This window comes from Poecilia mexicana, unplaced genomic scaffold (assembly GCF_051168715.1).
Source record: "Poecilia mexicana isolate PSO_F unplaced genomic scaffold, ASM5116871v1 scaffold_22, whole genome shotgun sequence".
Taxonomy (NCBI): domain Eukaryota; kingdom Metazoa; phylum Chordata; class Actinopteri; order Cyprinodontiformes; family Poeciliidae; genus Poecilia; species Poecilia mexicana.
Genome location: NW_028263391.1, coordinates 18,292,368 through 18,306,491, shown reverse-complemented (window position 1 = coordinate 18,306,491; position 14,124 = coordinate 18,292,368). Strand labels below are relative to the sequence as shown.

Below are 14,124 nucleotides of genomic sequence, written 5' to 3'. Positions count from 1 at the left end.
TGTTGGTTTGTGTTCCTTTCAGCCGTTTTTTACAATGCATGTGGTTTTAATTGTGTATTTTATGCATAAAACAAAAGCGAACAACGGTTGCCTCCATGAAAACACACAATCTTTTAGGAACCAACAAGATTTATTAGTGTTTCCTCTTCTGCACAGCTCTGCAGACATTCATTCAGCATCTAAACACACTGTTTACACACAGTCTTTAAAATGGGTGTTATTTCACATCATTCATCTATCTATGATCATATACTGTAGTTTGTTTGTTTTTTCTGGAAGAAAACTTGAAGTTACATCAGAAGCACTTGAAAGGATGAGGCATTCAGCGTCCCATTGTCGGCATGGTAACGGCAGGACTTTTCAAGGTAGCATCTTCAGCTTTCCATTGTGAGGTTATGGTTTTGATTTGCGTGTAGAACTGGATGCCCTAAGGAGATAAAAATACAATAATGAAATACTAATCAGACTGATCATATCCACAAACTTCAGCGTACTTTAGTGGGACAGACCAACTCAAAAGCAGCACTTAACTGGAGTGAAAGGAAAAGGATGCATGGTTTAAGACTTTTTCCAGATGCAAGTTTGAAAACTGTTTTGTGCATTTATATTCAACCTAATTGAGTCAATACTTTGTGGAAGCATCTTTCACTGCAGTAACAGCTGCAGGTTTCAGACCAAGTAACAATGCCAAAATAATGCAAGTACACCATCTCACAAACCAATAAACTTTAATTTCTATACAACATTTATCATGGGAAGTGGAAGACATTTTAAGTACCCCAAAATAAACAAAATTAGTACTGAAGTGTCTGTAAAAAGGGCTAGTTGAGACCACAGCACTAAACTGAAAACTTTTATGATCCAGTCTTTGGTAGAAAGAAAGACAAGAGAAACAAACAAAACCAAAGCAAATGGAAATCATTAAGCTTGTTTAAATTTATAGTGCAATTAATTGATTCAGTGCTTATTGCAACAAGCTTAGCTGTCTGTTTTGCATCGTTTGTCTTCCAATCAATTTTTACAAACTTCCATGCTGAAGAAAAACATTTCCACAGCATGACGATGCCACTGCCATGTTTCGCAGTGCAGACTGTGTTTGTATAGGGTAAAAAGTTTTTATTCTCATCTGACCAGAACACCGTCTTCCCACAGGTGTCCTCTACGCGACTTTAATCTGGACTTCTTATCACTTCATTTTAATAATCAAGCCATTCTTCCATAAAGACTAGATTTGTGAAAGTTCCTGTCCTCTGAGATGTGAATCTCTGCAGCTCCTCCACAGTTACCAGCTTGTCAGTCTATATGTAAACATGAACTTATTCCACACTTCTGTTCTTAGATGATGGATTGAACATTGAGGTTATCGGCGTAAAGGGAGATAAATATAAATATGCACATCCTATTAAATCCCAATTAAATACATTGAAGTTTGTGTTTGTAAAGTGATAAAAGGTCGCAATAGGTGACCTACTATGGTTCCTTGAACAGGTTAGGATAAGTCTATGTACTATATAGAACATGTTTTGTACAAAATAATTTGTATGCGATGAGCTTTTAGTCTGGTCATTTCTTAAACATATTGAGCTCATTTTCATAAGAAGTCGTTTTAAAGCCTTTTGTCTCTTTAAATAAGCTGCTGCTGGCCACGCCCCCCAATTTAACATTTACACTCGCATGTGAAAATGGGCGCAAACAGATGTGTAATTATACAACCATACTTCTTTAAAAAGCAGAAGTGGAGCCTCATGCACAACCAACAAGAATCCAGCAAGTGGTTTCTGGACAGCAACTCAACAACAAAACACTTCAGGAGCCATTCTTCGTCACATACAGCAATAAAACCATCTGACCAAATGTGCTGGAGCTCTGCTGGACTTTCTGGAAACAGGGTGGGCTTCGCTGTGGTTGCTAGGTGAGGGGCAGTGCTGGTTCTGGAGGTTTTTGAAACGGCTCATTTTCCAGACACCAAGAACATGAACTTATTGCCAAAAACTGGCAGAGAGGTTGTTTTAAGTGATCGGGCTGTTTTCAGAAGCAGTAGAAACCCAAACAGAAGCACAAAAAATATGCAAAACAGGTCTGACCTGCTTCCCATAGAAGTTGGTGTCCCCTCTGAAGGATCCTCTTGAACCAGTGAAGGAGAACATTGGCAGCGGCACAGGGATGGGCACATTGACTCCAATCTGCACACAAACAAGCATTGTCCCTTTCATTTCTATAAGTGTAAGTTTTGTAAAACAATTCCAGGAACCCAAATTGCTGGGATGATCGAGATGCGGCTGAAAGAAAGATGCGGTGCGTCCGAGCTTGTTGAAAAAACAAGCCTACACGGTCGCAATAAACAAAGCCGAACCTGCGGCTTGCATCTGCCGCTTTTAAAGCGCAGCGTGGCCTTATTAGAGGGATGAAAAGCTAAATAAAACATTCTGTTTTGAAAACTGCAAGAGCCACGGTTGGTTTAAGATGTTTGAAAGAGCGGGAAGACGTTTTGACACACTAGGGCCTTTTGGCGAAGGTGCGCCGAGTGGAAAAGGGAAAAAAAAAAATAAAGAAAAACGAAAAGTAGATGTTTGTTGCACAGAGGTTTTGGAAAGGAGTGCAGCACATGGCCTGCACAACATTCCCCGACATGTGAACAGCAAACACAGGGCACAACCAGGCTCCACAGGCAAACAAACAGGGTGAAGGTTGGCCGTAGTCTGCCGAACACAAACCCTGGAATCCCTTTTGAGTTTTAATTTGAGAATTCCCTGCTCCGGATGCTACCTGGAAATACGTTTCTATGCCCTTCTGTTTTCCTGTAACACACACGCGTGTTTGCTTTATCTATTTGGAGCCTCGGATGGCGGGGAAGTGGAGAAAACAGGGTTACCCGAGGTGTGTATTTTAGGTGAGGAGTAAACAAGGAGATACGTGACATGGAATTTTTATTTTTTTTTTTCTTCCTTTTTTAAATATGTGAAGATTTTCAAACAGAATCGTGATGTGCTCCCCGCTGCTAGAGATGCAGCTCAGACATGACAGAGGGATGTGAATGCCTCCTTTCTCCCGGGACGGAGGGGCGCATTTGGAGGACGCAGCCACCCACCTGGCCCACGTCCACCTCATGAGTGTATTTGCGCGCCGCGGCACCATTTGTGGTGAAGATGGCGGTGCCGTTGCCATAGGGGTTGTTGTTGACCAGGCGGATGGCATCGTCGAGACTGTCTGCCTCGAGGACAATCAGGACGGGTCCGAAGATCTCCTCCTTGTAGCACTTCATCCTGGGCTGAGGAGAAATATTTCAAAAAATTTTTTTTTTTTTCAAAATCAGACGCCGAACAAAACGTTCAACATTTTTCTCAATAAAACCTCGTTCAATTTATTTTGAGTGGGATTTTCAAATACATTTCCTTTCACTTTCTGCTGAAACAAAATTAATGATAGGTTTTGGTGAGTAGGTGTGTTCAGCCCCCTCTACTCTAATACGCTTATATTAAAATTAATGCAACCAACTCCCCTGAAAAGTTTATTGCGACTCCGCATCACCTGTTTTGACTGAGACTGAACTATTTTGTTGGTCAATCACATAAAATCCAACTTAAATACATTGAAGTTTATGGTTCAAATGAGAGAAAACATTGATTGGTTTGAAAGCCTTTTGCGAGGCACTGAAAACATCCCCACATACCGTGACGTTGCCGATGATGGTGGGTCCGACAAAGTTGCCGTTCTCATAACCTTTGACCTTGACGTTTCGGCCATCGAGGAGAAGTTGAGCTCCTTCGTCCACGCCGCTCTGAATGAGACTGCAAACTCTGTCTCTGGCCTGCGGGGAGATCAGGGGCCCCACGTCCGCGCCAGGCTGGTCCCCTAGCCGAGGCCCAAACACAAGCAGGCGTAGCGTTACACATCACGGCACATTCGCACTCGTCCTCCATCGAGGAGGACCCCGGACGCTTGCGGCTTTCCTGTTCCAAATTTACTGTGACTCCACATCACTTTAAGCAGTCATAGCCGATCTTCGTTTCACCTCACGTCAACTTTTTTTTCTGAGAGGATCTGACGGTCAAAAACCGCCATTTAGGTCTGGTCCGCGGATCTGGCCACAAATTTGCAGCATGACTGCCTCGACAAGCCCTGCGCTCCCAGCTGACTCCGAATGGAAATTACAACAGAGCATCAGCCGAGAGGTGAGGTTAGGGCGGCGTGGGTGGCCCCGGCTCGGCTAAACCAACGGGCCCCATGCGAGAGCGGGCTTCTTGAAAGGCGGGGGTGACTTGCGGGTGTGGTACCTGCGTTCACTCGCAGAGCCTTGGCACGCTCCACCAGCTCCGGCAGCCAGCGCCGCGCCTCGCCCACCAGGATGGCCGTGGACAGGGCCATACAGCGCTGGCCCGCCGCCCCGAACGCCGCTCCCACAAGCTGGTTCAGAGTGTTCTCCTTGTTGGCATCGGGCATCACCACACCATGGTTCTTTGCGCCCTGCATTGCACAAGAAGTGGTTAACCTTCAGCTCTTTGATCTCCTAAGGTTGTTGTTCTAAACAAACTGCGGGTTAAATTTTATAGTTGACATGCTGCACTTTTTGGTTTGTGTGTGGAATGAGGAGCACAAACAAAAAAAATCCCTTTTTCACAGCTGTAATTGGCTTTCCACACGCATCAGTGCATTTGAAAATAACCAATATGAACAGAGAGGGCAAAAACATATTAAAGAGTCCGTTGGGCAATGCTGCCACCTTCTGGGGATTAGCAGCAATTGCAATAACTTTATTTATTGCACTCACCATGTTGGATTGGACCCGTTTGCCATTTTTAGATCCCCTTTCATAAATATACTCCCCGGCTTGGTTTGAGCCCACGAAGCTGATGGCCTTGATGGCGGGGTGGTCACAGATGAAATTCACAGCTGAGGCAGAAAAATGTTTAATGAATGAACAAACTATAATTTCCTCCTTACAGATTTATCCTGTTTTTGTTTTTTTTTTCTAAAATATTCCCAGGTCAAATGTGAAACTATAATTCCTCCATTCTGAATGTCTTGGTTGAATTTTCTTACCCAAATTCAGACTTGATTTCTGCCTACGCTGCAAAAAAAACCCCATAAAATATGTACAGCTCTGGATATAATAAAGAGCCCTCTCCACTGAACCCCATTGAAAACCTCCTGTTTATTCCACCAAATATTGATTTCTGAATTACTCCTGAGTTAAAACATTAGCATTGTTTCTAAATAAATATGAACTTGTTTTCTTTACATTATTTGATGCAAAAACAGAAGAACTCTGTAATAGTTTTTCACAGAGCAGTAGCATATCTAAAAATAGAGACTGTATAGAAGAATAACTATGAATTAAAAGATTTGAAAAAAAGTCATATTCAGTCGTATTTCAGGTAACTCGAACCAACTCTCACCAGCATGCTGCCCATGTATGACGTTCAGCGTCCCGTCCGGAGCGCCGGCGTCCTGCAGCATCTTGGCCAGCAGCATGGCGCAGGTCGGCACGCGCTCCGACGGCTTCAGCAGGTACGTGTTGCCGCACACCATCCCCATGGGGAACATCCACAGGGGGATCATGGCGGGGAAGTTGAAGGGGGCAATGCCGGCGCACACGCCGATGGGAAGACGGTAGGTGTAGGTGTCCATGTCCTTGGTGATGGAGGGCAGAGTTTCTCCCAGCATCAGAGACGTGATGCTGCAGGCGTGCTCCACCACCTCTGAAAAGGCAACGCAAAGGAAGATATTTCTTCTGTGGCAAAACGGCGGAGTGTTTTTTGTTTTCTTTTTTTCAAAACGCTGCATATCGGCCTTACTACCGGTGAGTGACTAACTTACTGAGACGGGGGTGGGCATTTATCGTATCATTTATTGTGAACAATTTCTTATCGTAATAAGATATTGATTCATCGTGACAATGATAAATTCCAATTAATGATGTTATTTTAACTATTTTCACCACTGTTTGTTCAATGAAAGTATCTTCATTATAAGGAACATTTTCAAATGTTTAAATACTGCGGCTGTGTGAAGTTTTGTGATACAAGTCACTTTTTTACTAAACGACTTGTTTTCATTTTTCCAACATCGTGCATAAAAATGTAGATATTTATCTCCATGTTGTTCAGGGAACCTGCATGTATGTCACTGAAACTTACGCAACCCTCTGAACACGTCTCCTTCTGCGTCCGCCAGGGTTTTGCCCTGCTCCAATGTGATGGACTTGGCGAGTTCTTTCTGAAACAGAACCAGGGGTTCGGCTCAAGAACTAACCTCCACTGGTACGGTCATCATCAAACACAAGCAGCACATTTAGACCTCTGATCAGCAGGATGTTGACCAGTTTGAGGGCCTCTCAGGCTGAGCAACCTTCTTTACTCACAATGTTGTCCTTGATGAGCTGCTGGTAGCGCAGGAAGATCTGCTGCCGGGACAAAATGGAGGTCTCAGACCAGGAGCGAAAGGCTCTGGAGCAGGAGTCTACAGCAGCCAGCATCTCCTCCTGGGTGGCTTTGGGGACACGGGCAATCACTTCATTGGTAGCCTGCAAAGAACAAGAAAACGGGTAAAAATGAGATTAAAAACATAATTTAATCTTGATCAACTGTGACTGGTGAACGTCAGGTGAAATACTGAAAACCATTGCTGGAACTGAGAACTCCCCCTGTTTTCTGTTTACTGTATATACCTGCCTGCCAACAACAACCCCTTCCTTACACTTTTTTTAATTTAACAATCAAATAAAGGTTAAGAACATTTGCTTTATCCAGCTAATGTTTTTTTTTAATGTCCTATAAAAATAAAGAAAATAACAAAAAATAATTAAAATCAAAGGTTACGAAAGGAAAACCAGAAATAACTCTGGCCGATAAAAGTTTGATTAGTGCATTTCTACAAATAATACACTGAAAAACTTCTTCAGGTTTGGTACAGGACTTACAGGATTGTGAATATCAAGCCATTCTGAGGATTTGGACTCTACAAATTTCCCATCGATGAAGAGTTTAACAGTAGACTGCAAGGAGACAAATAATATAAATCATATCCACATCACACAATAGGACCAGAATGAGTTAGATTCACAAACAAATGTATTTTCACTCACCACTGAGGAGGAGGAATAGCACAGACGGCCAGTTTTAGGATGGACCTGTTAGAAATTGAAATTTAGTAATAATGTAAAGGTTGGAAGGTCAAACTGAGATTCTCTTTCTGAACATTTTTGCCGTTCAACTCTTTCTGTAATCTTAACTAACTTTTCAGCTAGTTAGTTGAAACTATTTAATAGTTCTGCTACCACAGGACACGTCAGCTCTGATTTTTTTTTATAATTCTAACTTTTACGCTTCTTTGTTTTAAATATCTAATCCTTCAAATGCTTCTACAGCCAAGAAATGGTTTAAAACCTAAATATTTCCACACTCTTGCACATAGAAACATAATTCAAATGTTAGAGGGTTAAAGCTTTGGGCTATTCTCAAATGAATAAAAATGTTTATATCTTTCAACATTTTCATAAAATGGTTGTTAGAAAATTATGTTTTGGCTCAGTTGGAGATTTTTCTCTAACAGTACCTCTTTTTATATGAATGTTAAAAAGTTGCAAACTTCTACTTGTACACCATGGATAATACATAATAATCTATGCATTAAAACATAGGCTTGTCATGTTGACTTTTTTACTAGGTTCTTCCCTAAGAACAATGATTTTCCAAACAGTCTGTTACAAAGCGTTTAGATTTTATAATTTCGAGCTTTGCCACAGAATATTTTACTCACCAGTGTCTCTCAAGTTCACTTACTGAAAGCAATTCAGTTTTTCTTTTCCACTTTTGCTTCTTTTTAGATCTTCATCTTCTAATGCAAGTTTCAGCAGGTCGTCCACTTAATAGAAGCTCCGCTGACAGTTTTTAGACCAATTTTCAGTTGAAAGTAAAGTTACTTTGCAGATTTCTGACAATCTTCTCTTCTACTTTTAAGCTGCTACTTCAGCAGATCACAAGTCTAATTGCACCTTTTCCATAATTTGTGTTCAAGCAACTGTTTTCCATTCACTGCTGTTTATTTATCAGTTTTTGTTACTCATATTTTCGTAGATTCGCTCAAAGTTCTTACTTTGTTTTTTTAAGTAGCTGCTATTATTTTTTACCTTTTTATAACTGTTTTTGTGTTGATTTCAGCTTCTTTAACATTTGTCAGGTAAAAGTTGAGCTTCTTCACCAGATAAGACAGTTCTGCTTTTCTAACATTTCTTACAATTTCTTTTAGAAGTTTTCTCATGTTAACCTAGAATCTTTCAGAATTATTCAGCTGAAATTTTTCAGCTTACAGCCTTTACACCACATCTAAGCAGAAACTGCACATTTTTCGAGTTATAATTGTTTTATGAAGAACTTGTAAAGGCAGGTTTAGTTTGCCAATTTATGGAAATGTGCATATAACCAGTTATTTCCAGCTGCAGCTTGCTGGAGCACAAGATTAATAAACAACGACAAAGTGCATGGCAATGAAAAGGGGGACAAAGTCAAGCTGAGTGGAAGGCACAGAGGAAATGAAAGCAGAAAGAAAATAATTAGTACCACTGATAATGCAAATTGCTTGAACTTGCATACTACTACCACACAAGTAAATCTGTGCATTTTAAACAAGCCTCACTTTAGGTGAATATTTATTTTACTATCAATTTAAAATGAAAGTTTCTCCTATCTAACCCTTATCTGCAATGTACACATGGTGCAGCACATGACATTGTAACTTTGTAAACAACAGATTAAATGAATTTGAACAGATCTAAAGCCGAATTAAAGCTCACCTTGGTTCTAAGCACTGATCTTAATGCTAATGCCGCCATGGTGAAATGTTTTTCTCCAAGACAACCTGATTTCACAGATCCTGCAGGTAGCCCGATGTCCAAGAGCAGTCAGAATCCTCCCTCACGGACATGGATTACTTGGGGGCGGGCCTTAGCAAAAAGCAAGGCTCCCTAATGGCCCGAATGTGCTCACGCCCACAAATAAAGGCCTGTGATTGGTCTGATTGCTGTCCAATCAATATTAGATGTAACGCACATTTCCGCCGTTGTTTAATAACTCGCTTGACTATTGGGTAAATATGAAACAGGCCAACAACGAACATAGAAATTAAAGAGTAGATGCCACATTGCTGCCAAGTTGTAATGACACGTCAGCGTGACGGCCATATTGTGAGGGTCAAGTGCAACAATGTAACTGATTCAAATCATATTTAAAAACTGCATTTTCTGAATAAAATAAACAATAACGCTTACCTTTGATCAATTCTTGTGTTTTTTGTTTATAACATCAGTCATCCCCTTACAAGAAATGAAGGTTGTTCCGACAAAATTACAAAAATATATGTAAACTTAAATACAACTGCAATGAAACAGAATCTGCTTAAGATACACTTATCTTAAAGAGGTACTGAATGAGAATCTATTGCATTATGCAGTTACCACCATTCTCTATAGTAACATAAAAAGTAAATTTCATATTTTTTTGTGATATTGTCTATTGAGCTGTTTAACTTTGACTACTCTTTCAGTTATATTATCTAAAACCATTTAAGTTTTTTTTTCAAATATTAATACCAGTAAACATTACAATGACTACTAATAATATAGCACAGCTCTAGAATATGTATTCTATATCCGTGATTCATTTATTATGCTCTTTTTTTTGCTGCATGGCAAAATTACATGTGAAAACCTGTCATTAATTTATTTGTTATTTTCTTTAAAGCATTCACACGATGTTATCTGGTTCACTTTGGTTTCTTTTTCTGGAATATGTTTGATTTTCTCTCCTAAGTCTATTAGATAGTATTATTTTAGAAACATTTTCTTGAAAAGGATGCTAGGAAAAATTGTCATGATAAAAAAATAAGAAAGGGTTTCTCTTTTAATTCTAGATATTTAAATAGTACTGATATTTAATAGTTATGTTTTAAACTGATTTTAACCCAGCCTTGAGAATGAAAAGATATATAAGGTGTTTTTTTTTCTAACTCAGTTTTCCTCTTTGTCTTAATGCAAAATTACCTAATCTGAATGATCATTTAATACAAGTATGTTTTTTACTTGAATTACTCTTTTTTTTAACCCCAGCTACATGCCACTCACAACATGGCGGCGACATAAACGTGTGATCCGGACCCTGGTGCAGCGTCTTTTCTTCTACATCTATGACACTGACTCGTCCACCATACTTTTTAAACCAGCCAAATTATGTAACCTGCAGCTGAACTGAAATCATCAGGGTTAAAATATCACAAGCAGCTGTTTTTTAGACACCTTCAGTTTTTCTGCTTTCGTTTTTTAATTCTTACATGCTTAAGAAATGCGAATTAAGAGCGAAATGTTCACAACACAATAGTCGGTTCTGAAAGCCACAAGTTCACTTTGTTTTGATGTTTCAAACGTCACAACACCAGAGATGCGCTTGACCTTAGTTTGCCTAATGAAGGTATTGTAGTATTTTTATTGTTTTTCTGTTAGCTATGAGTGTGTAAGTGTGTGTGTTTAATGAGAAGCAGAGGAAGCCCGAATGTTACAAAATCATGGACCAAAGTGTAAGTAGGAGGGAATTCAGGGATGCATCCTATTGGCTGCTGGAGGAGGATGGGATTTTGTAGAGAACAAAAAAGTACATGCAAAACTTGATTTACTCTAGTTTAGAGACATTTGGTAGATTCCAAGAGCTATGGCAACCCAAACTAAGGTCAACCAATCAAATCTAATCTGCACGGATATATAAAATTATCTTATTTTCTGCTTTTCCTATGTTTATGCTTTTTTTCTCTTTAGCCTGTTCTTCATGGATACTTCAGAAGCTCCTGCTCATGGAGGGTCCGGATTGGTAAGTTATGCCTTAAAATGACTCAGCTTTTTTCTTTTATAGATCATTGTTATGTTAACAAGATGATATTAAACTTTTTGTGCACAGCTTTTGCTCTTAAGGGCATTGAATATGACCAGGTTGCAGTCAATCTAATCAAAGATGGAGGTCAGCAGGTACAGTAAACATTCACCGTTTCTCCTTGTGGATGGATGGATGGATGGATGGATGGATGGAAATGTGCAGATATAGATGGAAGACTTTGCCCTTTTGCCAACAAAAATACGATTTGATTATGTAATTTTCAAAGCTTAGAAATGTAGTATATTCCATGACATGACCAAAGAGTCTGGATCTCAATTTGATTGGTTTTCTTTGACAAATTTAATAAAATCTTTTATAACAAGGTTCAGTCCAGCAGACCTGATCCACCTATTAAAGATATGTTACTTTCTTTCTTTAAAACCAGAGGAGGTCCAACTTGGAAGCAGACTTTTTCGGTTCATGGTTTTATTTTTGTATTTTGTAATAACTTACAAAATATTTGGTAAACATATTTAACCAATACTTGAACTTAACCGATGGCAAATCTTTGTCCACCTCAGCTTACAGAGCAATACAAAACACTGAACCCCATGCAGCAAGTTCCTGCAGTGGAAATTGATGGCGTCACTCTGTCTCAGTCGGTAGGTTGCAGCCCTCTATTCATATCAACCTACAAGTATTTACAGTGGATTTCGAATGTATTTACAACCTTTGAACTTTTTCTTAATTTTATACATTTACAACCACAAATGTCTGTGTAATTTCTTGTGGTAAAACAGTACAAGTTTAAAGAGCAAGGAAAAGTTAAGATTTTAGAGTTTTTCTTTTACAAATAAGAATATGAAAAGTGAGGTATGGATTTTTATTTATGGATTTAAAGAGTCATATTTAACTGCAGTTGCAGCGTGAAGTTTTTTTTAAACCAGTGTTCCACTTTTAGAAACTAAAAATTTTGCAATTTTAGATTATTTTTTTTTTAAATAGCTCTAGCCAAGACAGGAAGGTACATGTGAAGATCATTTTTCGAGACTTGTTAGACTCTAAATTTAATTTAGGGTTGAACATTTACTAGGCCATTTTAAGACATAAATATGCTTTAATCTGAACCAGTCCATTGTAACTTTGGCTGTATGTTCAGGGTTGTTTCCCTGCTGGAAGATGAACTTTGCCTGTGTATTTGTGGAGTGAAAAGAGAAGAAAAGATTCTTAAATATTTTCCCCAAAAAGTCTCGAGTAGTCTTGTGTGGTATGTTTCAAATGAAATGATTGCAGCGTCACGGTGGGGCAAGTCGTCAGCAGGATCAGAAGCCAGAGCAATGTTTTGCATTTGTGACACTAAATCCCAATAAAATACATTTGAAAAAGTTGAAGGGGTATGAATACTTTTTTAAAGTACGTTTATAATACTGAACACACTTTGTTTGTTCCTGTAGCTTGCAGTGATCCAGTACATTGACGAGACCAGACCAGGACCTCGTCTTCTTCCTGCAGACCCGAAGGCACGTGCCCAGGTTCGCATGATTAGTGACCTCATCGCCTCTGGGATACAGCCTCTTCAGGTAGCTCTAAAACAAAGATTTCTGTTCTACTTTGAATATCCTAAAAGAAATTTATAGCAACATTTGATGCATTTCAGAATTTATCCGTACTGCAGAAGATCGGAGCAGAAAAGTTACCGTGGGCGCAACATTTCATCAGCCGTGGTTTTCAAGGTTTGTGGAAGATTTTGACTCTCATTGACTAATAGAGGAGCTCTGAATTATGTTTTCACTGGGCTTTATTGGAGTTTTTTGATTTCCTACAGCTTTAGAACCAATTCTGAAGCAAACTGCAGGGAAATACTGTGTAGGTGATGAGGTAAAAATATGATTACCAGATCAAAAGTGAAAAAAAGATTAAATACAGCCAATAATTTACATTTTATCACTTTCATTTTAGATTTCCATGGCAGATATTTGTTTAGTCCCACAAGTCTACAATGCAGAGAGGTGAGTAAACTTTCCACCTGTCACATTAAGACGGTCTGCTTCTTTGCAAAAGATGAACATAAAGAAGGAAATTGATGATTATTATATTCCCTAAATTTAAAAGCTGGGTTAGGTTATTAAACAATATTTCAAGCTTTGAACATCTTACAAGATAATGCTCAATCATTGGAAAATGGACAGTGTTTTGCACATAGTAATAAAAAAAATCCTTGCAAATTTGTAATTCAAACAGGACGAAGTGAGTCATTTTATTAAGGACTTGCACTGCTCACAAAATTAACTCATGAATGCACATGTCCAACCATGCAGTTTCAGTACTTCTTACATAACTTGCTGTTCAACAATAACAGCAAAATTCACAAAAGGTGTTTGATCCATTAATTTACCTATACATTTCCTGGTACAATCAAATGTTGAAACGGTCACGCTGTTCACATGTTGGCATCATGAGATCAAGACAATGCCAAACTGCTGATAAACAGGACCTCACCATTGCAAAGCTTCAAACAGGATGTTCTTGCGTTGCTCAATGTAATCAGCGGATTGCAACAGAAATAGAGAAACAGAAAAGCATAACAGCACTTTGCATCATTAGGGAACAGCTGCTGGATACTGATTTACCTTGAATCGAGTGACCGGCGCGTTCCTGAAGTCCATAGAAACCATTGCATGCTTCTGCTTAAATGTCCTACTTTCATAATATAATATTCTTGTAGAGTGAACTTTCTACTTTTCCATAAATTTCCCCTGAAAGCTGAACTTTGTGAGTAATGTATGTCCAGTCCCTGCTGAACACAAACATTTAATTAAACAAAAATGACAAGTTTTTTAAATTTCTGCAGGTTTAAAGTGGATGTAGGCCAGTATCCAACCATCAAAAGGCTGAATGAGACTTTGGCTGAGATTGAAGCTTTCAAACTGAGCCATCCATCTCGCCAACCAGACACACCTGCTGATCTTCAAGCATGAAATGATGACAGTGTGGCATTGTTAAATAAAGTACTTTAAACAAGTGTTTTTATTGAATCAGCATTAATGAAACTCATAAAATATCCCACAGCATTATGTAAAAATGTTTTACCAACACACAATAACTCACACATTTGTAATGTCCAAATCATGCAAATTCAAGATTTGTTATGCAAAGTGCAAAACTTCAGGTATTAGTACATACATCGTAATCCTGGTACATAATATGAGGTGACATTATGAATGATTTTAAAACCAGAATAAAGCAAAATAAACCACTTTTCTTTCAC

The 14,124-nt window shown here is 38.9% G+C and overlaps 2 protein-coding genes across 3 annotated transcripts; one reads left to right on the top strand and one right to left on the bottom strand.

The window, feature by feature from the left end:
• Window positions 1-111: 111 nt before the first annotated feature.
• aldh6a1 (aldehyde dehydrogenase 6 family, member A1) lies at window positions 112-8,948 on the bottom strand. The gene is made up of 12 exons (XM_014970055.2): window positions 8,792-8,948; window positions 7,085-7,129; window positions 6,920-6,994; window positions 6,362-6,523; window positions 6,138-6,216; window positions 5,397-5,699; window positions 4,769-4,890; window positions 4,275-4,464; window positions 3,671-3,852; window positions 3,089-3,268; window positions 2,085-2,183; window positions 112-427 (listed from the first exon to the last, which is right to left on the bottom strand). The coding sequence occupies exons 1-12, from the start codon at window positions 8,828-8,830 to the stop codon at window positions 323-325; spliced, it is 1,581 nt and encodes a 526-aa protein (XP_014825541.1). The 5' UTR covers window positions 8,831-8,948; the 3' UTR covers window positions 112-322.
• A 1,257-nt stretch (window positions 8,949-10,205) lies between these two features.
• Window positions 10,206-14,123, top strand: gstz1 (glutathione S-transferase zeta 1). Of its 2 annotated transcripts, none has more exons than XM_014970061.2 (9): window positions 10,206-10,460; window positions 10,802-10,853; window positions 10,941-11,008; window positions 11,438-11,518; window positions 12,311-12,436; window positions 12,514-12,589; window positions 12,682-12,734; window positions 12,816-12,865; window positions 13,708-14,123. In XM_014970061.2, exons 1-9 carry the CDS (start codon window positions 10,431-10,433, stop codon window positions 13,832-13,834), a joined length of 663 nt encoding a protein of 220 aa, XP_014825547.1. In that variant the 5' UTR covers window positions 10,206-10,430; the 3' UTR covers window positions 13,835-14,123. The 2 variants fall into 2 exon arrangements, with proteins under 2 accessions (XP_014825547.1, XP_014825548.1); XM_014970062.2 differs by lacking the exon at window positions 10,206-10,460 and adding an exon at window positions 10,598-10,715.
• The last annotated feature ends 1 nt before the right edge of the window (window position 14,124 follows it).

Coding starts and splice junctions, on each gene's coding strand:
- aldh6a1 (XM_014970055.2), bottom strand. CDS start 8,830: ATGGCGGCATTAGCATTAAGATCAGTGCTTAGAACCAAG. Junction 5,700..6,137: donor AGACGTGTTCAGAGGGTTGC/GTAAGTTTCAGT, acceptor TTGCCTTTTCAG/AGGTGGTGGAGCACGCCTGC. Junction 3,853..4,274: donor GGCTCTGCGAGTGAACGCAG/GTACCACACCCG, acceptor GGCCTCGGCTAG/GGGACCAGCCTGGCGCGGAC.
- gstz1 (XM_014970061.2), top strand. CDS start 10,431: ATGCGCTTGACCTTAGTTTGCCTAATGAAG. Junction 12,735..12,815: donor AATACTGTGTAGGTGATGAG/GTAAAAATATGA, acceptor CTTTCATTTTAG/ATTTCCATGGCAGATATTTG. Junction 12,866..13,707: donor CAAGTCTACAATGCAGAGAG/GTGAGTAAACTT, acceptor AAATTTCTGCAG/GTTTAAAGTGGATGTAGGCC.